Genomic DNA, 24,794 nt, shown 5'->3' with positions numbered 1-24,794 from the left:
ATGAATCAAATAATGTTCTTGATTTTATAAAATGATCAAAAATTTGTAAAAGTGTTCACAAATTTGAAAATTGTTTATGATTTCAAATATGTCCACGAGTTTAAAAAATGTCATGATTTCTCGAAATTGAGAGTGATAGTGTATCTCGCTGATGTAGCAAAATGTGGTCACAGCCATTGTAGATTATAATTTTTTTCTCCCGTTGCAACGCACGGTTCCTAGCCAAGTGTCAAATGTGAGTTTTTCCCCTCTCGCTAGGGTTTTCTCCTCCCGGAGGCGCTCTGACGCCACCGTCGAGATGTTGTCTTCCCTCCTCCGATCTACCCTCGTCTCACGATTCGGGCTGACTAAGGGGTGATCCCTGCATCACTTCCTGGCCTTGATCATCGGCTTGGTTTCGAGACGAGAGCTAGGGTTCGCTTCAGCGCCTGATCTGTTCTTTTCGGGCTAGAGTTCAAGGTTTCGTCTGCGGCGATGGGAGCGAACGCCCATGAGGCGTCGGGCTTGGGTTCCGCGACAGAGATAGAAAAGATGATGGCTGAGTTAGGTCTCAGAGAGGAGGATCTCGATGATGTTGTTTTCGATGAGAAAGCAGCGCCACCAGAGGCTACCAGGTGGATGGCTGTGGCTAGGGTTCACATAGATAAACCATACAGCCAATATTGGTTCTTCAGGAACATGAGGTCAGCCTGGGACCTCACGCATGATGTAAAGTTCCGTCCCCTCGATGATAATCTCTACATGATGCAATTCTTCTGCTTGGGAGATTGGGAACGGGTCATGCAGGAGGGGCCATGGAATTTCAGAGGAAACGCAGTGGTCATTGAGCCTTATGATGGAATCACTAAGCCAACGGAGGTGAATCTAGACCATCTCAACATATGGATTCAGATCCATGACGTCCCAGATTTGTATGCTCATCTAGTGGGACCTCTTGCGGCTAAAGTGGGAGAGGTTTTGTTTACGGAAACAATGACTCAGGACTTTGCGGGTAACTTCTACCGCGTCTGGGTTAGGATCATTGTCAACAGGCCTCTCAAGAATGCGGTTTCCATGATCCGTGATGGTAAATGACAGATCTATTGTGTGAAGTATGAGAGCCTTCCGGACTGGTGTGCTGTATGTGGCCATCTAGGGCATGTCTTCAAGGAGCATGGTGACGGGATTCATCCTCCATCATCCCTATACTTCAAGGATCTGAGGGCAACATGGAATATGCGAGTTGGTGCTGGCCCTGGAGCTGGCCAGGGCAAGGGGCGACAAGGAGGCCGTCGTGGTGGCCGGGGAGGACGCAGTATGGACCCTATGAGCATGGGACAGAAACACTCAGAGCAAGAATCAGATGGTGACATGGATGCGGTGATGAAAGAAGCAGATGGGAACAGGAAGCGCATGCTAGATGACCTGGGTGTGATCAGCCAAAAGACAGCCCCGCCTGCGGCCAACAGTGCCCTAGCCATGCCACTGACGATGGTGCCGGCAAGTCCCTCATCCAAGCAGCAGCAGAAAAGGCTCCGAGCAAACCAAGATAAGAACAACTTGAAGAAGAGTGGTGCCCCGGAAAAAACAAATGACACAAAATCGGCGACCTCCCGTGAGGAGGATCGCCGGGCCAATGAATCTCCTATGCTGGAATTGTCGTGGTGCGGGCAAAGCCGCGACAATTCGGGAACTTCGTGATCTAGCGAAGCAATTTGCCCCGACCGTGTTGTGCGTAGTTGAGACACAAATTTCAAAAGCACGGGTCGAAAGTCTTGGTGACACACTAGGTTTTTCTCATGCTTATGCTGTTGGTAGCACCAGCCGTAGCGTTGGTCTTGGCCTTTTTTGGAATGATGGAATAAATATCAATGTTTTTGGTTATTCGGAGTACCACATAGATGCCACAGTTAGCTCCCCTAACAGCGCAGACTGGCGCCTCACCTGCGTTTATGGGGAAGCCCAAGTCGGAGAGCGATATAAAACTTGGGATATGCTAAAATCTTTAGTCTTGGTTAACCCATTGCCCTGGCTATGTTTAGGAGATTTCAATGAGGTCTTACATGCCCATGAACATGTCGGATCAGGAAAGAGGCGTGCTTCACAGATAGCTGGCTTTCGAGATGCGATGGATGTCTGCGCTCTTGATGACTTGGGCTACCAAGGTCGTCCATGGACCTTTGAGAAGAAAACAGCAGGCGGCACATATTGCCGAGTGCGTCTAGACCGTGCTATGGTGAACAGTGATTGAGTTGATATGTTCCCTCATGCCACTTTATTCCATTAAAATGCAGCTACCTCGGACCATTGCCCCATCCGGTTGCAGTTAGAACCCCGTCCGACAGCTAACAAAGGAGATAAAATCTTTAGATACAAGCTGTACTGGGAGAGACATGCCGAATACAAAGCGGCCCTGGACAGTCTTTGGGCGCAGGAGCAGGGAGCGAACACTGTTGCCGATATGAATAAAAAACTCACAAACATGTCTATCTCTCTAACCCAATGGAGTGGGGCAACAATCGGGAAGGTGTCAAGGAAGATTAAAAAACTCAAGAAAGCACTTGCAGTTTTCCAGAATGACCCCCAGAGAACTGCGCCGTCACATGCAGAGGTCAAAATGGTGGATCGGCTCGTCGAGCACTATCATATGGAAGAGATCCTGCTTCGACAAAGATCCCGGGTGGACTGGCTTACGGACGGAGATAAAAACACGAAATACTTCCAACGACGAGCTAGCATGCGGCGTAGGAAGAACCAGATTAAAAACCTCCAACGGGATGATGGATCGACGATGCAAGATGTGTCAGAGATTGCCAACCTTGCGAACTCCTTTTACAAAAATCTCTTTACTTCCGAAGGGACGTCGGGCATGGATGAGGTTTTGGCGGCTGTTCCGACCAAGGTGACAAGTGAGATGAATGAAAACTTACTCGCACCGTACACGACAGAAGAGGTTAAGACGGCCTTGTTGCAAATGTATCCTACGAAGGCACCTGGACCAGACGGATATCCGGCTCACTTCTTCCAAAGGCATTGGGCCTTATGTGGTACTGAGGTAACAGAGGTGGTTCTTCGCATTCTTCGTGGTGAGGAGAGCCTGGAAGTAATCAATGAAACTATCTTGGTTCTAATCCCGAAGGTAAAAGATCCAACCCAACTCACGCAATTTCGACCCATAAGTCTCTGTAACGTCCTTTACAAGATTGCTTCAAAGGTTTTGTCCAATAGACTAAAAATCATCCTGCCTGATATTATCTCCGAGGAGCAATCTGCTTTTGTGCCAGGAAGGCTGATTACAGACAATATCATCACGGCATATGAATGCTTGCACTTCATGAAAAGGAACAAGGCGCAAAGAAACTGTTTCTGTGCAGTTAAGTTGGACATGATGAAAGCTTATGATAGGGTTGAGTGGAACTATTTGGAGGCCATTATGCTAAAGATGGGCTTTGCTCCCACGTGGGTAGCTCTGATCATGAGAATGGTGAGTTCCGTTAAATTCTCAGTTTTATTCAATGGCACAAAACTCGAAGAATTTTTGCCGTCTAGAGGGATCCGACAGGGGGACCCAATTTCTCCTTACCTGTTCTTGCTTGCAGTGGAGGGCCTTTCGTGCCTCTTAAAAACTACAAATGAGTCATCGCACCTCAATGGTATTCAAGTTGCTCCATCGGCTCCGCCGGTAAGCCACTTGCTTTTCGCAGATGATAGCCTGTTGTTTGTTAAGGCCAGTGTTGATGGAGCAAACGAGTTGTCCTCCTTGTTAGACTCTTACTATAATGCCTCGGGTCAGAGAGTCAACCTTTCAAAATCATCGATTTTTTCAGCAAAGGGTGTCCAAACAGTCTCAGAGCTGAAGTGAAACAGGCACTCAACATAACCAATGAGTCTCTTTCAGAAAGATACTTGGGAATGCCATCAGATGTGGGAAACAGCAAAAATGGTGCCTTTAAGTTTCTGAAGGACAGAGTGTGGAACAAAGTAAAGGGTTGGCTGGAAAAAATTCTATCTGTGGGAGGGAAAAAAGTTCTAATCAAGTCAGTGGCACAGGCTATTCCGGTATACTCAATGTCATGCTTCAAACTTCCTCGCGGGCTCTGGGAGCACTTGAACTCTCTCATAAGGAAATTTTGGTGGGGCAGCAAGGATGGCAAGAGGAAGCCACATTGGGTTTCTTGGAGTACCATGACAAGGCCTAAGCAGTGTGGGGGCCTTGGTTTTCGCGATATTGAACTTTTTAACCTTGCTCTTCTAGAGAGACAGGCGTGGCGTATTCTGACAGACCCAAACACCCTAAGTGCAAGAATCCTAAAGGCCAAGTATTTCCCCACGGGAGAATTCCTCCATGCCGAACTTGGCTCTTCCCCATCTCAAGTGTGGAGAGCTATTCTTGATGGAAGAGATACTATGTCACAAGGTCTCATACGCCGGGTTGGTGATGGGCAGTCTACGGAGATATGGCATCACAACTGGCTCCCGCGCCCTCATAACATGAGACCGATCACGAGCAGGGTTGCTAATCCACCGCAGCTTGTTAGTGAACTGATAATGTCGGATGCTTCCTGGGACCGACAGGTTGTGACTCAAGTCTTTTTACCGACTGATGCCGCGGCTATCTTCTCAATTCCTCTATGCACTAAGCAGATTGATGACTTCTGGTCTTGGGCTCATGAGAGGAACGGGGTTTTTTCAGTTCGATCGGCATATCGCATGCTTGTTACCACGAAACACAGCCGAGAAGCTTGGCTAGAGGGGCGAGCGGATTCCTCCAACTCTGAAGGTGAACAGAAGTCCTGGTCCAAGCTATGGAAGGTCGAAGTGCCTTCAAAGATCAAAATCTTTCTCTGGAGACTAGCTCAACAGTCGATCCCGACGGCGGATGTGCAACACCACCGAAACATGGCGACCGTGGACAGTTGCGGGCTATGTGGTGCAACAGATTCCTGGCAACACTCTCTCATACACTGCCACGTTGCTCGTTCGGTCTGGGCTTTGCAAGCGCCTGAGATTTTTGAGGTTTTAACCAAAACAACCGAACCAGATGCAAAACGGTGGATCTTCTCTCTACTGGACACGCTTCCCTCGGCGGAGTTCACTCAAGTACTTGTTACTCTGTGGGCTATTTGGTTCTCCCGACGCCAAGCATTACATGAGCACATCTTTCAGAGCCCGATGTCAACACATCAATTCATCTTGAAGTTTATTCGGGATCTCAATGACTGCAAGGTAGCTGAGGTGAAACACACTCCGGTTACTAGTTCCGGAGGGAGGCAGCCTAGGTGGATAAGGCCACCGGAAAATTTTGCTAAAATCAGGGTCGACGGGGATGTCAACAGAGCAAATGAAGAGGGCTCTTTCAGTGCAGTTTGCAGGGACGAAGATGGCAATTACTTGGGCTCATCAGCGATCAGATGCGCCGGCCTCACCGATCCGGCAACACTTGAGGCGCTAGCTTGCCGGGAGGCTCTTGCACTCGCCCAAGATCTTTCATTATCCCATGTTATTGTTGCATCGGATTGTAAGGGTGTGGTGCAGGATATAAAACTTGGCATTGGTGGGATGTATGCACCTATCGTGAAGGAGATCAGAGAGACAATGGAGATTTTCCAACGGTGCACCGTCATCTTTAAAGGACGGGCTACAAATCTAGAGGCACATAGCCTTGCTAAGCATGCTTTTGGTCTGGACCCGGAGCACCATGTGTGGCTCATAAACCCCCCAGATCTAAATTATATCCCCATGAACATTATCCAATAAAGTGGAGTGTGTTTAGACTCAAAAAAAACTAGTTACTCCCTCCGTAAACTAATATAAGAGCGTTTAGGATACTAAAGTAGTGATCTAAATGCTCTTATATTAGTTTACAAAGGGAGTATTATTGAAGAGTGTTTGATACACCAAAAGAAAAACAAAGGAACTATCGAAATATCAAAACAAGCTTAAAAACACACGCCTGGTGTGGGACTCGAACCCACAATCGTCTGATTAGAAGTCAGACGCCTTATCCATTAGGCCACAGGCGCTGTTTTGTCTGCGCCAAACCCACGCATCTCCTTCTTTAGTCTTCTGCGTTGCGTCTTCTTGGGTTCCGCCGTTCTCTTGTCGCTATATCTAAGACAAGACATAGCCTTCCCCGTCGTCTCCCATCTCATCACATCGCCGTCGCCGGAGCGAGGTGCGGAAGAGGTCATCTGCGCGCGGGATGGAGGCAGCGGCGAACAAGCGCAGCGGCATCGGGTTCGGCGCCACGGCGGCCGCGGAGGAGGAGAAGGGCCGCAAGAGGGGCCACGGATCCACCGCGCTGTTCGTGGCGGTGGACTACGCCTTCCTGCTCGCCTTCGCCGGGTTCCTCGCCTACCTCGTCGTCTCCCAGATCCTCCCTTCCGCCATCTAGATCGGTCGCCCGTCGTCGTTTGCTTCTGGATGCGATGCGTGTGAAATCCCGAGATCTTGGCTCGGGGTATAGTCACCTCCTCCTTGTCTCGTTTGATGCAATGGATTCCGCGTCTGTAACAATCAAAATATGAGACGACAAGTAGCTCGGATGCTGTTCCTTTGCGATTTTGCATGACGAATTGTAATGCCCCAGTCTTGCCGTGTTCTAGAACAATAAAATGCTTCAGTGTTCCTTTGTTCATGGCTTGAACTCCTGACTGGATGGTGTCCATTATATACTATCAGATTGATTGTTCATGTTTATGTTATTTATATGTTGAAGATGGATAATATTTCCAGGAACAAGAAGCTCAGGTGAATCTGAAGCGTCCCTTCTTCAGATGAGACCACAAGGCTTCATGCTTTCGAATTTTTTTCAAAACTGTGATGTATTTTATAGCATTTTCGGAAACTATATGACGTAATGCAAAAAAACCACAACTAGTAGCCCGTCGGCCATCCTCTGGCCGAAGTAGGGCTTTTCGGCCAAAGCTAGGCCGAAGTAGGTCTTTTCGGCCATCATTAGGCCGAAGTAGGTGATTTCGGCCACCATTAGGCCGAAGTGGAGCATTTCGGCCAGAGCTAGGCCGAAATAGACTTTTTGGTCTAGCCTAGGCCGAAAAGTACTACTTCGGTCTCATGTAGGCCGAAGTTGCATGGCTCGTGCTGAAATGTTCCCGCCACCCCTTCCCGCCACCCGTTTCCCGCCAACCCCTTCCCGCCACCCGTTTCCCGCCATATGTTCCCGCCAACCCTTCCCGCCATATGTTCCCGCCACCCGTTTCCCGCCAACCCCTTCCCGCCACCCGTTTCCCGCCAACCCTTCCCGCCATATGTTCCCGCCACCCGTTTCCCGCCAACCCCTTCCCGCCACCCGTTTCCCGCCAACTCTTTCCCGCCTTATTTTCTCCTCTGTATCTATAAAAACCCCTTCAGGCGAAGGTGGATAAGCATTCCAGTGTAGTGTAGTCGAGATGTCCCATTATCCATTCGATCGTAGTTTTCACCCTGGGATGAGCAGCACTCTTCTGAGTCTAGTTACCGATTTCAGGATGGACAATAGGATAGTTCCATGGGACGAACTCACCGGTAGTGACACCATAATGAATGAGTTGGCTCACCAATTACGTAGGTCTGGGTGGCCTGAAAGGACCTATGAGGAGGTACGTCAAGAACTTCTTAGGTTGCATGAAAGGTGGAAGAAGGTAGTGGAGCCGAAGAGTGAAACTTTCAGAAGGACTGCAGCAAAGAATACATTTTTATGGACTGAGGAGAGCGAGGACGACGAAGATGTCTTCATGCCGCCGCTTCCGGGTTCTGCATCGTCAAAGGGCAAGAGTTCTGCATCGTCCAAAGGCAAGACTTCTGCATCCTCGAAGGGCAAGAGTTCTGCATCCAGCAAGGGCAAGAGTTCTGCATCCAGCAAGGGCAAGAGTTCTGCATCGACGGAGGGCAAGAGGACCGCATTGTCGAAGGGCAAGAGGGCTGCATCAACAGAGGATGACGATGATGACTTCATGTAGTATGTAAGATGTATTCCAGTTTTGTAGGGCATTATGTTCTATCTGAATTTCATTTTGTAGTATGTAAGATGTATTGCACAAGTTCAGCCGCACCGTTTAATTCAGATGTACTTGTATCTTAATTATCGGTTGTAATCTATTTGGAAATGTAACTGGAATAAGAATGCGAATTAATAGTAATATGTCTCTCGCATACATAAAACAATATATGTCTCCTGATCAGATAGAAGGAAGTGCGATAGTAACATAGATAATGAGTCATACATAGATAATAAGCATATGCGAATAGTCTGAAACTAACATAGATAATGAGTCATACATAGATAATAAGCATATCACTGCGGGGGACGGCGACGAGTCTGGGTCTTCCTCGGGCGAGGACCGGAAGGCGATAAGCGCTGAGGCGGTGGACGAGGCTCGCGATAACCACGACCATAGTTAACCTCGTCTGTCACGGTCTGTGTCTCCTGCGTCGGTGGTGGTGGTGGAGTGTGAAACACTGTCTGCGAGAAGCCATAAATGTTTGTAGCATGGTCATCATCCTCGCGGTCGCCCTCAAAGTAATCAGCACCACCACTAAGGATGGGTGACTGCTCTGAATGCATGAACGGTTGCGACAGGTTGCCGCCTGCGGTAAAGTAAAAAACTTGTAAAATTGATACAAATGCATGAACGATTACTACTCTGTTCAAAAGAATGTAGTGAGTAGGGTTACCTAGTTCCATCTGCTGATGCCAGTAAGAGCTCCCTGGCTGTGAAGGAGGTGGCTGATGCCAGTAAGAGCTCCCTGGCTGTGAAGGAGGTGGCTCATTCCAGGAAGAGCTCCCTGGCTGTGAAGGAGGTGCCTCATTCCAGGAAGAGCTCCCTGGCTGTGAAGGATGTGGCTCATGCCAGGAAGAGCTCCCTGGCTGTGAAGGAGGTGGCTCATGCCAGGAAGAGCTCCCTGGCTGTGAAGGAGGTGGCTCATGCCTAGAAGAGCTCCCTGGCTGTGAAGGATGAGGTTCTGCACGGTGCACAGAAGGTCGTGGTTGTGAACGTTGCACAGAGGGTCGTGGTTCTGAATGCTGTACAGAGGGACGTGGCGGACGATGTGCTGGAGGAGGAAGTGCAACATCCGAAGACCGTCTACACGTAACAGCAGCGTAAATCCCCCGTAGCTTGTCATCAAGACGCCTCAACCATGAGACGCCCTCTCGCGGTGGGATAGTTTCTCCCCTCTGAAAGCGCCGCATTAAAGCGGAAACCTCCTCTCGCGCCTGTACTGTCAAGTCACTCTGTAGATGAAGAGTTAACCAATTATATCCTCGTTGTATGATAGACACCACGAATAGACACCCAAACGAATATGTCCAGATTAACAAAAGACTCAACATATAAGAACCAAGGCATTTACCGCGTGGTGTCTGGTTCCCACAACAGAGGCAGTTGGGTACATATCGCTGGTGAGAGGGGCTTCGATCTGATCAGGAGCAGCTGATGGAACCAAGTAGATCCTTGTTGTATGCCGGTAACGCTGCAGATACAACCCGAACATTTGCCAGTTAAAGGCCCGACCCTCACCCCAGGTATTTGTCGCAGCGGTAGTCCATTCGTCAACGTAAGGGGTAATGCTCTTAAGCCAGTAATCCATGGACTTGTTTCCTCCTAGGCGACTGTCCCTGATATTGACATGCGCGATACAGAATTAGGTATATTATGAATGTATAGCTGACAACTAAAATAGTATTAGTACTTACTTGTGCACGTGCTCTGGCAACTGTGGAATTTTTGGAATCTCAGGCTCTTGATATAGACCGAACTGTCTCATTACTCTATGAAGAGACATCTCCTCAACTGTCACATCGAACACCAACTTGGCCTTGGTCATCCAAAAATGCCGATCTCTAGTGCACAATCCAGAAATCCCAACTGGGTACCTCGATGATATAGCCTCAGCCGAGTATGGCTCCCAGATAACTTGATCCTCGTGCAAACTATCAAACTGCGCCGTGAAGGACGGGTAGCATCCCCTAACCTGACTATGTGCAAACTGTCTCTGTGCATGACAACAAATAAGCATTAGTAATACTAATGAATGGCAAAAAATAATTAAATTAATTGTTACTTAATATAAATGTACCTCTCGCCGTGCCCAAACAGAACCCATAGTAGGTAAGTCGCCGATAGCAGGCACATAAGCCCCAGCTAAGTCCTCCAAACCAAAAGGTTTATCAATGTAGACATAGGGTCGTCCAATAGGGAATCTCTCGTATGACCAGAGCAGCAACAATAATGGACATCCAACAACACCAGATTTTCTAGACTTCAACAAGCAAGCTTTGCACAGGCCTCTGTACGTAGCCGCTAACACAGCAGAACCAAAACTCCTCTGTACAATATCCGCGGGGCAACGTGCGTCAGCTATCTCTCGTGCAATACCGATGAGTCGTGCATCGACAGTGGTCACGTGGTTCTCCGTAAACATCGTCTTGCCGAACAGCCAAAGAATATATGCCTCTAAGGACCGGTCAATCTGTGCCTCCGACAACTCAACATTGGGATGTCCTAACGAGACAATCTACATAGAAACGTAATAATTGTATGAAAATCGGGCAACTAAAAAACAACATTTGTTTACGTGGCCGTGATGGTTACCTGAAACTGGCTCAACCATCTAAAAAGAGGTCCATGAGGATCGTTGTCTATGGCCCTAGCAGTCGGGACCGCAGCCAAAAAACGGGTCTGCATCGCTGTTTGCCACCCTGATTCTGCCTCTAAGGGACCTATGGCAGCACCGGCCAGAGGTAATCCCAACAAGTACGACACATCCTGTAAAGTAGGCGCCATCTCTCCCCATGGGAAGTGAAACGTATGTGTCTCTGGCCTCCATCTATCTACTAAGCAGGTAAGGAGTGACTTGTCGTAAGAGAAACGTCTCACTTGCCTCTTGTGTAACTGCACTGGTTCACCTGCCTCATCTAAGTCCGGACCATCAATCCACTCATCCAATGTACCCTGAACCAGCCGTGCCAAGGGTAGAAGTCCAGCCCAACTTAACCTACAAAATAAAAATATTGTTAGCGGCTATAAAAAGTATGTAAAACATAGTAAGTCATTATATGGACTCCATTATATGCACACATACCTATCAACCCATGAATCGTGTATCAGCCAGTTAGTCTTTGGGGTACGAGTGACCAACACGTCTAAGTTGTTGCCCGCTTCCAATAGGGCGCCCCGGTGCTTTCTGTCGATGTTGCCATTAAGCAACGGATACGAAGACATATCTGCAATTCAAACAACAAATCTCAGGCGCAAATAAAAACATAGATCTGACATATTACAAATTAAAACATAGTCCTGACATAGTACGAATTAAAACATAGTCCATCAGGATTTACATATTAAAACAAAGTCCTGACATATTACAAATTAAAACATAGTCCTGACATAGTACGAATTAAAACATAGTCCATGAGGATTTACATATTAAAACATAGTCCTGACATATTACAAATTAAAACATAGTCCTGACATATTATATAGCTTGTGAGTTATTTCTTCCTCGTCCGCCCCTTCGGCCTCGACTGCCACGACCACGTCCGCCTCTTCCTCCTGTTGTCGCAGCCGTCGATGTGGAAGCACTCGTCGATGCGGAAGCACCATCTTTGTTCAGGTCGGGACAATATTTCATCCTATGCCCATAAGCCGCGCATAACAAACATTGCCTGGTTGCTCCACCAGCTTCAGACTGGTCCATATCGTTCCGGATGCGACGGGCCTTCCGTCTGCCCCTACTTGTTCGCCGAAGGTCTGGATGCGGGATATATACTCTCTCACCGTCGTTTACCTTGTTGAAATTGCCGACGACTCTAAACCCTGTCATCTCGCCTGTCCAGGTGTTGAGCACTGCCTCTTTAAATAGTATGGGGACACGAAGGAGATAGCATCCAACTCAATCTGCCCACAGGCAGCCAACACATGAGAGCAAGGTAGGTGCAACAACTTCGGTTTGTTGCATGTACACTCACACGTTGGATAAAATTCCGTTCCAATTTTTACCTCGTGTGTCTTCACCTCATTTCCAGAACCAAAACCATCGGTAGGAAGCTGAACCTCATACCTCCTTTCTTGATTCCCTATGAGTCTGACAGTGTGCTTCTTTGCTTTCTCTATCTTCTTTGCCATGTATTCCATGACACGGCTACAATAAGGTGTGTTCTGATTATCTTCAATATGCTTCTGTGCTAACTCGTGCCTTTCTCTGAAATATCTCAAAGTGCCATGGAATACAGCCTCCACAATAGATGTGAGTGGCAATGCTCTGTTCCCTCTCAGCACAAAGTTATACACCTCTGCAAGATTGGTTGTCATGTGGCCATACCTAGCTCCATGTGTGTCATGCAGCAAAGACCAATTCACTGGAGGCTCTTTCTCTATCCACTCAGAAAAATTCTTTATTGCCCTTCCCTTCTTTCTCGTAGTATTAGGAGGGTCAATTCCTGGCAAGTCACAAAGACCTACTGGCTCCTCTAGCTCCGCGATGAGTGCTGCTAATTTAACTTGATCTTCTTCCATTTTCTTCCTCGCACGGACCTGCTTCTTAGTAAACTCATCTAGTTTTGACCAAATAAATTCGTATTTGCGCTGCTGGCTCTGCTTGCATAATTTTTTGAACAAGTTCATCAACCGCTTGTTCTTGAACTGGGAGAAAAAATTAGCCCCAAGATGGCGCATGCACCACCGGCTCTGCAAGTCCCTCCAAGGTGTCCGTTCGTCATCTGTTGGATTACGAAGTGTCTTCACGGCCTTCAATATACCAGCATGTCTGTCATGAATGACACACACGTTTGGTCGGTCCTTCACAATGGCAATTTTCACTTGGCGGAAGAACCATACCCAGCTGAGAAAGTTCTCACCCTCCACAAATGCCATGGCAAGTGGGATGATTTGATTGTTCCCGTCCACACCAATAGCAGTCAGGATTTGCCCTCTATACTGACCGGTCAGGAATGTACCATCCACAAACAGAACAGGAGGACAATGCCGGAAAGCTTCGATGCACATACCAAAAGAGAAGAACACTCGTTTCAACACCTTGAAATCTGGTATACTCAGCAACCTCATGTGTTGTACGTTCACATAAGTGCCGGGATTCCTCTCCTTCAGTATGCCCAGGAGACGGACAACATTATCATATGAGTCGAAGAACGTCCCAAACCTTTTCTCCATAGCCTTCTGCTTAGCCCTCCAAGCCTTCCCATAAGGAATGACATACTTCCATCTGACCTTCACTGCTGTCTGGATGTGTTTTGCTTCCATATCTTTCTTCTCAACTATCTCAGTATACATGAGTTGCGCAATGAGACTTGAAGTCAGGTTCGGATGCTTCACCAGCAGGTTCTTCCTCACACAATTATGTGGGATGACAATGGTGACAACCCAGTGGATGTCGTACTTCGGCACGTGCCCGTGCACCTTCCCTGGACAACCTTTTTCAACACATTTCACGGTATAGTTTGTTGGACTTGATATGTGTGTCTTAAAAACCCTCTGCGTAGACATAGCCCACTTTATCACCGCATACTTCAATTTTTTCTTTGTATCAAACATAGCCCCTATTTGTACTTGGTTCAGATTATACTGCCATGGAGTCTCATGGCCATCGTTCACCGTAAGGCCGGTGGATATGTCCTGCTCCCATGCAGAAGGAATCGGTACCTCAACTTCATCCTCAGAATTTTCAGAATCCAGTTCCTCCACCAATCCATCCTCGTCCTCTTCCTCCATCACCCTCTGCATTTCATCCCCTTCCTCATCCCCATCAGCAAAACCTGAACCAGCTAATATTATCGACTGGCTGCTCTGCCCAGTATCAGGACCACAAACATTGTGTGGCACGTAGTCTGACTCTTTCTCGGGTTGGCTAGCATCCACATCTTGTGGTTGTGACCCGGATAAAACAATCTCGTTAGCCACTTCACTGCCTTGGCCGGGTTCATACCCCCTGTGGAGTTCTACGGTATTCTCCTCCTTCGGCACAGGTTGCACAAGTGCATATGGGTGGATTCTTCGGTCTCGACAGCGTCTTAACAGGGACAACCAATGCTGGCTCCTATCTACCGGCATCAACTCCCACTTGACATTTTTACAGGATTTGGTCCACAATGCATGAATACTGACAGAACATACTTCAGGATCCAGACCGAAACTAGTTGTCAACCAGTACTTCAACTGTCTAATGTCCAGTCTGTCCGGGTCAGCTAGTGTCATGACGCCATTTTTAAACTCGCTAAGATCAACCCCCAACTCATTATATCGAACATTACCAGCGCCGTAGTAAACATTCAGATTTACTGATTCAGACATTTTCACCTGTCAGACATTGCCATCTTCTCATTAATCACAATATACACTAATATTATCCGCTAAGATCAACCCCCAACTCATTATATCGAACTATGCGCTAAAATGCCTCCAAAATTATATTAACACTGCAATTCACAACGAACACTAATATTATCCGCTACACGAACTATGCGCTAAAATGCCTCCAAAAATTTATTGACACTAAAATTCACAATATGACTTATATACACTAACTAAACTATACAATTTACATAATATTTGTGAGGCCGTGATTATACCTTCGAAGTGTGTGTACGCTTCTTGCACCACCGGAGAACGACAACGCCAACTCCGGTCAGCCCCTAACCTGCTCCTCCTCCTCACCACCTCCTCCTCTGCAGCAGCTTCTACTAGTCACCACCACCTACTACCCGTCCTCCTCTCCACCATGGCTCCTCCTCCCCACCATGGCTACTCCTCCCCAAACACATCAAAAACTATCCCATAGCAAAAAATAACACCATAGGCCGGTGGAGATTGCGATGATCTACCGATTCTGTGGGTTGGATTTGCAAATGAGTGGCAAATGGAGGAGATCGGCGCGGGGGGGCGAGGTACAGAAGAACTGAGAGAGAGAAAGGGAAACGAAGAAGAAGAACAGAGCGCTGGCGTCGGCGGGGGACTTATCCGCACCTTTTCGGCCGTAGCCTGGCCGAAAAGCTGTGCTTCGGTCACCTGTGGGCCGAAAACGGCCCAGTTCGGCCTCCCAGCAGCCGAAGCTACTATTTTCGGTCGGGCCCCAGCCGACAGCGCGTTTTCGGCCCAAGCGCGGCCGAAAAGCCTACTTCGGCCATGCCCTGGCCGAAAAGCTGTGATTTTGTAAAGAAAATGTTTGCTTATTCAAAAATGTTCCAAATTTTGAAAACAAATGTTCATAAAATTTTAAAAAGATTGCGTATTAAAAAATTGTAATGAAATTGAACAGAATTTTGCCAATTCAAAAAATGTTTATGAATGGAAAAATGTCCTTAAAATACAAAAACTGTTTGTGGCTTACAAAGTACTTTATTCATTCATTAAATGTTCGTTGATTCCAAAATGATCATGCATTTTAGAAAATGTTCGTGGATTTCAGAAATTGTTCCACCAATTTCCAAAATAAAGTTCGTCGATTCTAGAAATGTTCATCAATTCAAGAAAATTGTTTAAAAAATGTTGAATCTTTTTAAAAAAGTCTTAAAATAGTATAAAATGTTCATGAATCAAATAATGTTCTTGATTTTATAAAATGATCAAAAATTTGTAAAAGTGTTCACAAATTTGAAAATTGTTTATGATTTCAAATATGTCCACGAGTTTAAAAAATGTCATGATTTCTCGAAATTGAGAGTGATAGTGTATCTCGCTGATGTAGCAAAATGTGGTCACAGCCATTGTAGATTATAATTTTTTTCTCCCGTTGCAACGCACGGTTCCTAGCCAAGTGTCAAATGTGAGTTTTTCCCCTCTCGCTAGGGTTTTCTCCTCCCGGAGGCGCTCTGACGCCACCGTCGAGATGTTGTCTTCCCTCCTCCGATCTACCCTCGTCTCACGATTCGGGCTGACTAAGGGGTGATCCCTGCATCACTTCCTGGCCTTGATCATCGGCTTGGTTTCGAGACGAGAGCTAGGGTTCGCTTCAGCGCCTGATCTGTTCTTTTCGGGCTAGAGTTCAAGGTTTCGTCTGTGGCGATGGGAGCGAACGCCCATGAGGCGTCGGGCTTGGGTTCCGCGACAGAGATAGAAAAGATGATGGCTGAGTTAGGTCTCAGAGAGGAGGATCTCGATGATGTTGTTTTCGATGAGAAAGCAGCGCCACCAGAGGCTACCAGGTGGATGGCTGTGGCTAGGGTTCACATAGATAAACCATACAGCCAATATTGGTTCTTCAGGAACATGAGGTCAGCCTGGGACCTCACGCATGATGTAAAGTTCCGTCCCCTCGATGATAATCTCTACATGATGCAATTCTTCTGCTTGGGAGATTGGGAACGGGTCATGCAGGAGGGGCCATGGAATTTCAGAGGAAACGCAGTGGTCATTGAGCCTTATGATGGAATCACTAAGCCAACGGAGGTGAATCTAGACCATCTCAACATATGGATTCAGATCCATGACGTCCCAGATTTGTATGCTCATCTAGTGGGACCTCTTGCGGCTAAAGTGGGAGAGGTTTTGTTTACGGAAACAATGACTCAGGACTTTGCGGGTAACTTCTACCGCGTCTGGGTTAGGATCATTGTCAACAGGCCTCTCAAGAATGCGGTTTCCATGATCCGTGATGGTAAATGACAGATCTATTGTGTGAAGTATGAGAGCCTTCCGGACTGGTGTGCTGTATGTGGCCATCTAGGGCATGTCTTCAAGGAGCATGGTGACGGGATTCATCCTCCATCATCCCTATACTTCAAGGATCTGAGGGCAACATGGAATATGCGAGTTGGTGCTGGCCCTGGAGCTGGCCAGGGCAAGGGGCGACAAGGAGGCCGTCGTGGTGGCCGGGGAGGACGCAGTATGGACCCTATGAGCATGGGACAGAAACACTCAGAGCAAGAATCAGATGGTGACATGGATGCGGTGATGAAAGAAGCAGATGGGAACAGGAAGCGCATGCTAGATGACCTGGGTGTGATCAGCCAAAAGACAGCCCCGCCTGCGGCCAACAGTGCCCTAGCCATGCCACTGACGATGGTGCCGGCAAGTCCCTCATCCAAGCAGGAGCAGAAAAGGCTCCGAGCAAACCAAGATAAGAACAACTTGAAGAAGAGTGGTGCCCCGGAAAAAACAAATGACACAAAATCGGCGACCTCCCGTGAGGAGGATCGCCGGGCCAATGAATCTCCTATGCTGGAATTGTCGTGGTGCGGGCAAAGCCGCGACAATTCGGGAACTTCGTGATCTAGCGAAGCAATTTGCCCCGACCGTGTTGTGCGTAGTTGAGACACAAATTTCAAAAGCACGGGTCGAAAGTCTTGGTGACACACTAGGTTTTTCTCATGCTTATGCTGTTGGTAGCACCAGCCGTAGCGTTGGTCTTGGCCTTTTTTGGAATGATGGAATAAATATCAATGTTTTTGGTTATTCGGAGTACCACATAGATGCCACAGTTAGCTCCCCTAACAGCGCAGACTGGCGCCTCACCTGCGTTTATGGGGAAGCCCAAGTCGGAGAGCGATATAAAACTTGGGATATGCTAAAATCTTTAGTCTTGGTTAACCCATTGCCCTGGCTATGTTTAGGAGATTTCAATGAGGTCTTACATGCCCATGAACATGTCGGATCAGGAAAGAGGCGTGCTTCACAGATAGCTGGCTTTCGAGATGCGATGGATGTCTGCGCTCTTGATGACTTGGGCTACCAAGGTCGTCCATGGACCTTTGAGAAGAAAACAGCAGGCGGCACATATTGCCGAGTGCGTCTAGACCGTGCTATGGTGAACAGTGATTGAGTTGATATGTTCCCTCATGCCACTTTATTCCATTAAAATGCAGCTACCTCGGACCATTGCCCCATCCGGTTGCAGTTAGAACCCCGTCCGACAGCTAACAAAGGAGATAAAATCTTTAGATACAAGCTGTACTGGGAGAGACATGCCGAATACAAAGCGGCCCTGGACAGTCTTTGGGCGCAGGAGCAGGGAGCGAACACTGTTGCCGATATGAATAAAAAACTCACAAACGTGTCTATCTCTCTAACCCAATGGAGTGGGGCAACAATCGGGAAGGTGTCAAGGAAGATTAAAAAACTCAAGAAAGCACTTGCAGTTTTCCAGAATGACCCCCAGAGAACTGCTCCGTCACATGCAGAGGTCAAAATGGTGGATCGGCTCGTCGAGCACTATCATATGGAAGAGATCCTGCTTCGACAAAGATCCCGGGTGGACTGGCTTACGGACGGAGATAAAAACACGAAATACTTCCAACGACGAGCTAGCATGCGGCGTAGGAAGAACCAGATTAAAAACCTCCAACGGGATGATGGATCGACGATGCAAGATGTGTCAGAGATTGCCAACCTTGCGAACTCCTTTTACAAAAATCTCTTTACTTCCGAAGGGACGTCGGGCATGGATGAGGTTTTGGCGGCTGTTCCGACCAAGGTGACAAGTGAGATGAATGAAAACTTACTCGCACCGTACACGACAGAAGAGGTTAAGACGGCCTTGTTGCAAATGTATCCTACGAAGGCACCTGGACCAGACGGATATCCGGCTCACTTCTTCCAAAGGCATTGGGCCTTATGTGGTACTGAGGTAACAGAGGTGGTTCTTCGCATTCTTCGTGGTGAGGAGAGCCTGGAAGTAATCAATGAAACTATCTTGGTTCTAATCCCGAAGGTAAAAGATCCAACCCAACTCACGCAATTTCGACCCATAAGTCTCTGTAACGTCCTTTACAAGATTGCTTCAAAGGTTTTGTCCAATAGACTAAAAATCATCCTGCCTGATATTATCTCCGAGGAGCAATCTGCTTTTGTGCCAGGAAGGCTGATTACAGACAATATCATCACGGCATATGAATGCTTGCACTTCATGAAAAGGAACAAGGCGCAAAGAAACTGTTTCTGTGCAGTTAAGTTGGACATGATGAAAGCTTATGATAGGGTTGAGTGGAACTATTTGGAGGCCATTATGCTAAAGATGGGCTTTGCTCCCACGTGGGTAGCTCTGATCATGAGAATGGTGAGTTCCGTTAAATTCTCAGTTTTATTCAATGGCACAAAACTCGAAGAATTTTTGCCGTCTAGAGGGATCCGACAGGGGGACCCAATTTCTCCTTACCTGTTCTTGCTTGCAGTGGAGGGCCTTTCGTGCCTCTTAAAAACTACAAATGAGTCATCGCACCTCAATGGTATTCAAGTTGCTCCATCGGCTCCGCCGGTAAGCCACTTGCTTTTCGCAGATGATAGCCTGTTGTTTGTTAAGGCCAGTGTTGATGGAGCAAACGAGTTGTCCTCCTTGTTAGACTCTTACTATAATGCCTCGGGTCAGAGAGTCAACCTTTCAAAATCATCGATTTTTTTCAGCAAAGGGTGTCCAAACAGTCTCAGAGCTGAAGTGAAACAGGCACTCAACATAACCAATGAGTCTCTTTCAGAAAGATACTTGGGAATGCCATCAGATGTGGGAAACAGCAAAAATGGTGCCTTTAAGTTTCTGAAGGACAGAGTGTGGAACAAAGTAAAGGGTTGGCTGGAAAAAATTCTATCTGTGGGAGGGAAAAAGTTCTAATCAAGTCAGTGGCACAGGCTATTCCGGTATACTCAATGTCATGCTTCAAACTTCCTCGCGGGCTCTGGGAGCACTTGAACTCTCTCATAAGGAAATTTTGGTGGGGCAGCAAGGATGGCAAGAGGAAGCCACATTGGGTTTCTTGGAGTACCATGACAAGGCCTAAGCAGTGTGGGGGCCTTGGTTTTCGCGATATTGAACTTTTTAACCTTGCTCTTCTAGAGAGACAGGCGTGGCGTATTCTGACAGACCCAAACACCCTAAGTGCAAGAATCCTAAAGGCCAAGTATTTCCCCACGGGAGAATTCCTCCATGCCGAACTTGGCTCTTCCCCATCTCAAGTGTGGAGAGCTATTCTTGATGGAAGAGATACTATGTCACAAGGTCTCATACGCCGGGTTGGTGATGGGCAGTCTACGGAGATATGGCATCACAACTGGCTCCCGCGCCCTCATAACATGAGACCGATCACGAGCAGGGTTGCTAATCCACCGCAGCTTGTTAGTGAACTGATAATGTCGGATGCTTCCTGGGACCGACAGGTTGTGACTCAAGTCTTTTTACCGACTGATGCCGCGGCTATCTTCTCAATTCCTCTATGCACTAAGCAGATTGATGACTTCTGGTCTTGGGCTCATGAGAGGAACGGGGTTTTTTCAGTTCGATCGGCATATCGCATGCTTGTTACCACGAAACACAGCCGAGAAGCTTGGCTAGAGGGGCGAGCGGATTCCTCCAACTCTGAAGGTGAACAGAAGTCCTGGTCCAAGCTATGGAAGGTCGAAGTGCCTTCAAAGATCAAAATCTTTCTCTGGAGACTAGCTCAACAGTCGATCCCGACGGCGGATGTGCAACACCACCGAAACATGGCGACCGTGGACAGTTGCGGGCTATGTGGTGCAACAGATTCCTGGCAACACTCTCTCATACACTGCCACGTTGCTCGTTCGGTCTGGGCTTTGCAAGCGCCTGAGATTTTTGAGGTTTTAACCAAAACAACCGAACCAGATGCAAAACGGTGGATCTTCTCTCTACTGGACACGCTTCCCTCGGCGGAGTTCACTCAAGTACTTGTTACTCTGTGGGCTATTTGGTTCTCCCGACGCCAAGCATTACATGAGCACATCTTTCAGAGCCCGATGTCAACACATCAATTCATCTTGAAGTTTATTCGGGATCTCAATGACTGCAAGGTAGCTGAGGTGAAACACACTCCGGTTACTAGTTCCGGAGGGAGGCAGCCTAGGTGGATAAGGCCACCGGAAAATTTTGCTAAAATCAGGGTCGACGGGGATGTCAACAGAGCAAATGAAGAGGGCTCTTTCAGTGCAGTTTGCAGGGACGAAGATGGCAATTACTTGGGCTCATCAGCGATCAGATGCGCCGGCCTCACCGATCCGGCAACACTTGAGGCGCTAGCTTGCCGGGAGGCTCTTGCACTCGCCCAAGATCTTTCATTATCCCATGTTATTGTTGCATCGGATTGTAAGGGTGTGGTGCAGGATATAAAACTTGGCATTGGTGGGATGTATGCACCTATCGTGAAGGAGATCAGAGAGACAATGGAGATTTTCCAACGGTGCACCGTCATCTTTAAAGGACGGGCTACAAATCTAGAGGCACATAGCCTTGCTAAGCATGCTTTTGGTCTGGACCCGGAGCACCATGTGTGGCTCATAAACCCCCCAGATCTAAATTATATCCCCATGAACATTATCCAATAAAGTGGAGTGTGTTTAGACTCAAAAAAAACTAGTTACTCCCTCCGTAAACTAATATAAGAGCGTTTAGGATACTAAAGTAGTGATCTAAATGCTCTTATATTAGTTTACAAAGGGAGTATTATTGAAGAGTGTTTGATACACCAAAAGAAAAACAAAGGAACTATCGAAATATCAAAACAAGCTTAAAAAACACACGCCTGGTGTGGGACTCGAACCCACAATCGTCTGATTAGAAGTCAGACGCCTTATCCATTAGGCCACAGGCGCTGTTTTGTCTGCGCCAAACCCACGCATCTCCTTCTTTAGTCTTCTGCGTTGCGTCTTCTTGGGTTCCGCCGTTCTCTTGTCGCTATATCTAAGACAAGACATAGCCTTCCCCGTCGTCTCCCATCTCATCACATCGCCGTCGCCGGAGCGAGGTGCGGAAGAGGTCATCTGCGCGCGGGATGGAGGCAGCGGCGAACAAGCGCAGCGGCATCGGGTTCGGCGCCACGGCGGCCGCGGAGGAGGAGAAGGGCCGCAAGAGGGGCCACGGATCCACCGCGCTGTTCGTGGCGGTGGACTACGCCTTCCTGCTCGCCTTCGCCGGGTTCCTCGCCTACCTCGTCGTCTCCCAGATCCTCCCTTCCGCCATCTAGATCGGTCGCCCGTCGTCGTTTGCTTCTGGATGCGATGCGTGTGAAATCCCGAGATCTTGGCTCGGGGTATAGTCACCTCCTCCTTGTCTCGTTTGATGCAATGGATTCCGCGTCTGTAACAATCAAAATATGAGACGACAAGTAGCTCGGATGCTGTTCCTTTGCCATTTTGCATGACGAATTGTAATGCCCCAGTCTTGCCGTGTTCTAGAACAATAAAATGCTTCAGTGTTCCTTTGTTCATGGCTTGAACTCCTGACTGGATGGTGTCCATTATATACTATCAGATTGATTGTTCATGTTTATGTTATTTATATGTTGAAGATGGATAATATTTCCAGGAACAAGAAGCTCAGGTGAATCTGAAGCGTCCCTTCTTCAGATGAGACCACAAGGCTTCATGCTTTCGAATTTTTTTCAAAACTGTGATGTATTTTATAGCATTTTCGGAAACTATATGACGTAATGCAAAAAAACCACAACTAGTAGCCCGTCGGCCATCCTCTGGCCGAAGTAGGGCTTTTCGGCCAAAGCTAGGCCGAAGTAGGTCTTTTCGGCCATCATTAGGCCGAAGTAGGTGATTTCGGCCACCATTAGGCCGAAGTGGAGCATTTCGGCCAGAGCTAGGCCGAAATAGACTTTTTGGTCTAGCCTAGGCCGAAAAGTACTACTTCGGTCTCATGTAGGCCGAAGTTGCATGGCTCGTGCTGAAATGTTCCCGCCACCCCTTCCCGCCACCCGTTTCCCGCCAACCCCTTCCCGCCACCCGTTTCCCGCCATATGTTCCCGCCAACCCTTCCCGCCATATGTTCCCGCCACCCGTTTCCCGCCAACCCCTTCCCGCCACCCGTTTCCCGCCAACCCTTCCCGCCATATGTTCCCGCCACCCGTTTCCCGCCAACCCCTTCCCGCCACCCGTTTCCCGCCAACTCTTTCCCGCCTTATTTTCTCCTCTGTATCTATAAAACCCCCTTCAGGCGAAGGTGGATAAGCATTCCAGTGTAGTGTAGTCGAGATGTCCCATTATCCATTCGATCGTAGTTTTCACCCTGGGATGAGCAGCACTCTTCTGAGTCTAGTTACCGATTTCAGGATGGACAATAGGATAGTTCCATGGGACGAACTCACCGGTAGTGACACCATAATGAATGAGTTGGCTCACCAATTACGTAGGTCTGGGTGGCCTGAAAGGACCTATGAGGAGGTACGTCAAGAACTTCTTAGGTTGCATGAAAGGTGGAAGAAGGTAGTGGAGCCGAAGAGTGAAACTTTCAGAAGGACTGCAGCAAAGAATACATTTTTATGGACTGAGGAGAGCGAGGACGACGAAGATGTCTTCATGCCGCCGCTTCCGGGTTCTGCATCGTCAAAGGGCAAGAGTTCTGCATCGTCCAAAGGCAAGACTTCTGCATCCTCGAAGGGCAAGAGTTCTGCATCCAGCAAGGGCAAGAGTTCTGCATCCAGCAAGGGCAAGAGTTCTGCATCGACGGAGGGCAAGAGGACCGCATTGTCGAAGGGCAAGAGGGCTGCATCAACAGAGGATGACGATGATGACTTCATGTAGTATGTAAGATGTATTCCAGTTTGTAGGGCATTATGTTCTATCTGAATTTCATTTTGTAGTATGTAAGATGTATTGCACAAGTTCAGCCGCACCGTTTAATTCAGATGTACTTGTATCTTAATTATCGGTTGTAATCTATTTGGAAATGTAACTGGAATAAGAATGCGAATTAATAGTAATATGTCTCTCGCATACATAAAACAATATATGTCTCCTGATCAGATAGAAGGAAGTGCGATAGTAACATAGATAATGAGTCATACATAGATAATAAGCATATGCGAATAGTCTGAAACTAACATAGATAATGAGTCATACATAGATAATAAGCATATCACTGCGGGGGACGGCGACGAGTCTGGGTCTTCCTCGGGCGAGGACCGGAAGGCGATAAGCGCTGAGGCGGTGGACGAGGCTCGCGATAACCACGACCATAGTTAACCTCGTCTGTCACGGTCTGTGTCTCCTGCGTCGGTGGTGGTGGTGGAGTGTGAAACACTGTCTGCGAGAAGCCATAAATGTTTGTAGCATGGTCATCATCCTCGCGGTCGCCCTCAAAGTAATCAGCACCACCACTAAGGATGGGTGACTGCTCTGAATGCATGAACGGTTGCGACAGGTTGCCGCCTGCGGTAAAGTAAAAAACTTGTAAAATTGATACAAATGCATGAACGATTACTACTCTGTTCAAAAGAATGTAGTGAGTAGGGTTACCTAGTTCCATCTGCTGATGCCAGTAAGAGCTCCCTGGCTGTGAAGGAGGTGGCTGATGCCAGTAAGAGCTCCCTGGCTGTGAAGGAGGTGGCTCATTCCAGGAAGAGCTCCCTGGCTGTGAAGGAGGTGGCTCATTCCAGGAAGAGCTCCCTGGCTGTGAAGGATGTGGCTCATGCCAGGAAGAGCTCCCTGGCTGTGAAGGAGGTGGCTCATGCCAGGAAGAGCTCCCTGGCTGTGAAGGAGGTGGCTCATGCCTAGAAGAGCTCCCTGGCTGTGAAGGATGAGGTTCTGCACGGTGCACAGAAGGTCGTGGTTGTGAACGTTGCACAGAGGGTCGTGGTTCTGAATGCTGTACAGAGGGACGTGGCGGACGATGTGCTGGAGGAGGAAGTGCAACATCCGAAGACCGTCTACACGTAACAGCAGCGTAAATCCCCCGTAGCTTGTCATCAAGACGCCTCAACCATGAGACGCCCTCTCGCGGTGGGATAGTTTCTCCCCTCTGAAAGCGCCGCATTAAAGCGGAAACCTCCTCTCGCGCCTGTACTGTCAAGTCACTCTGTAGATGAAGAGTTAACCAATTATATCCTCGTTGTATGATAGACACCACGAATAGACACC

The 24,794-nt window shown here is 47.9% G+C and overlaps 3 protein-coding genes and 2 non-coding genes across 5 annotated transcripts; all 5 read right to left on the bottom strand.

Annotated features, from left to right (window-relative positions):
• Positions 1-5,927: 5,927 nt before the first annotated feature.
• TRNAR-UCU (transfer RNA arginine (anticodon UCU)) lies at positions 5,928-6,002 on the bottom strand. The gene has a single exon. It is a non-coding gene; the product is annotated as a tRNA-Arg (tRNA).
• A 2,157-nt stretch (positions 6,003-8,159) lies between these two features.
• LOC123106770 (uncharacterized) lies at positions 8,160-8,774 on the bottom strand. The gene is made up of 2 exons (XM_044528833.1): positions 8,653-8,774; positions 8,160-8,565 (listed from the first exon to the last, which is right to left on the bottom strand). Exons 1-2 carry the CDS (start codon positions 8,660-8,662, stop codon positions 8,273-8,275), a joined length of 303 nt encoding a protein of 100 aa, XP_044384768.1. The 5' UTR covers positions 8,663-8,774; the 3' UTR covers positions 8,160-8,272.
• A 529-nt stretch (positions 8,775-9,303) lies between these two features.
• LOC123101276 (serine/threonine-protein phosphatase 7 long form homolog) lies at positions 9,304-10,664 on the bottom strand. Its single transcript, XM_044522799.1, has 4 exons — positions 10,572-10,664; positions 10,057-10,494; positions 9,674-9,972; positions 9,304-9,595 (listed from the first exon to the last, which is right to left on the bottom strand). Exons 1-4 carry the CDS (start codon positions 10,662-10,664, stop codon positions 9,304-9,306), a joined length of 1,122 nt encoding a protein of 373 aa, XP_044378734.1.
• A 10,785-nt stretch (positions 10,665-21,449) lies between these two features.
• Positions 21,450-21,524, bottom strand: TRNAR-UCU (transfer RNA arginine (anticodon UCU)). Its single transcript has one exon. It is a non-coding gene; the product is annotated as a tRNA-Arg (tRNA).
• Positions 21,525-23,676: 2,152 nt separating this feature from the next.
• Positions 23,677-24,725, bottom strand: LOC123106769 (basic salivary proline-rich protein 3-like). The gene is made up of 2 exons (XM_044528832.1): positions 24,174-24,725; positions 23,677-24,086 (listed from the first exon to the last, which is right to left on the bottom strand). Exons 1-2 carry the CDS (start codon positions 24,688-24,690, stop codon positions 23,794-23,796), a joined length of 810 nt encoding a protein of 269 aa, XP_044384767.1. The 5' UTR covers positions 24,691-24,725; the 3' UTR covers positions 23,677-23,793.
• Between the last annotated feature and the right edge of the window lie 69 nt (positions 24,726-24,794).

This window comes from Triticum aestivum, chromosome 5A, assembly GCF_018294505.1.
Source record: "Triticum aestivum cultivar Chinese Spring chromosome 5A, IWGSC CS RefSeq v2.1, whole genome shotgun sequence".
NCBI classification, from domain to species: domain Eukaryota; kingdom Viridiplantae; phylum Streptophyta; class Magnoliopsida; order Poales; family Poaceae; genus Triticum; species Triticum aestivum.
Note: the sequence above shows the minus strand (reverse complement) of the source record. Positions and strands in the feature narration are given on the sequence as shown.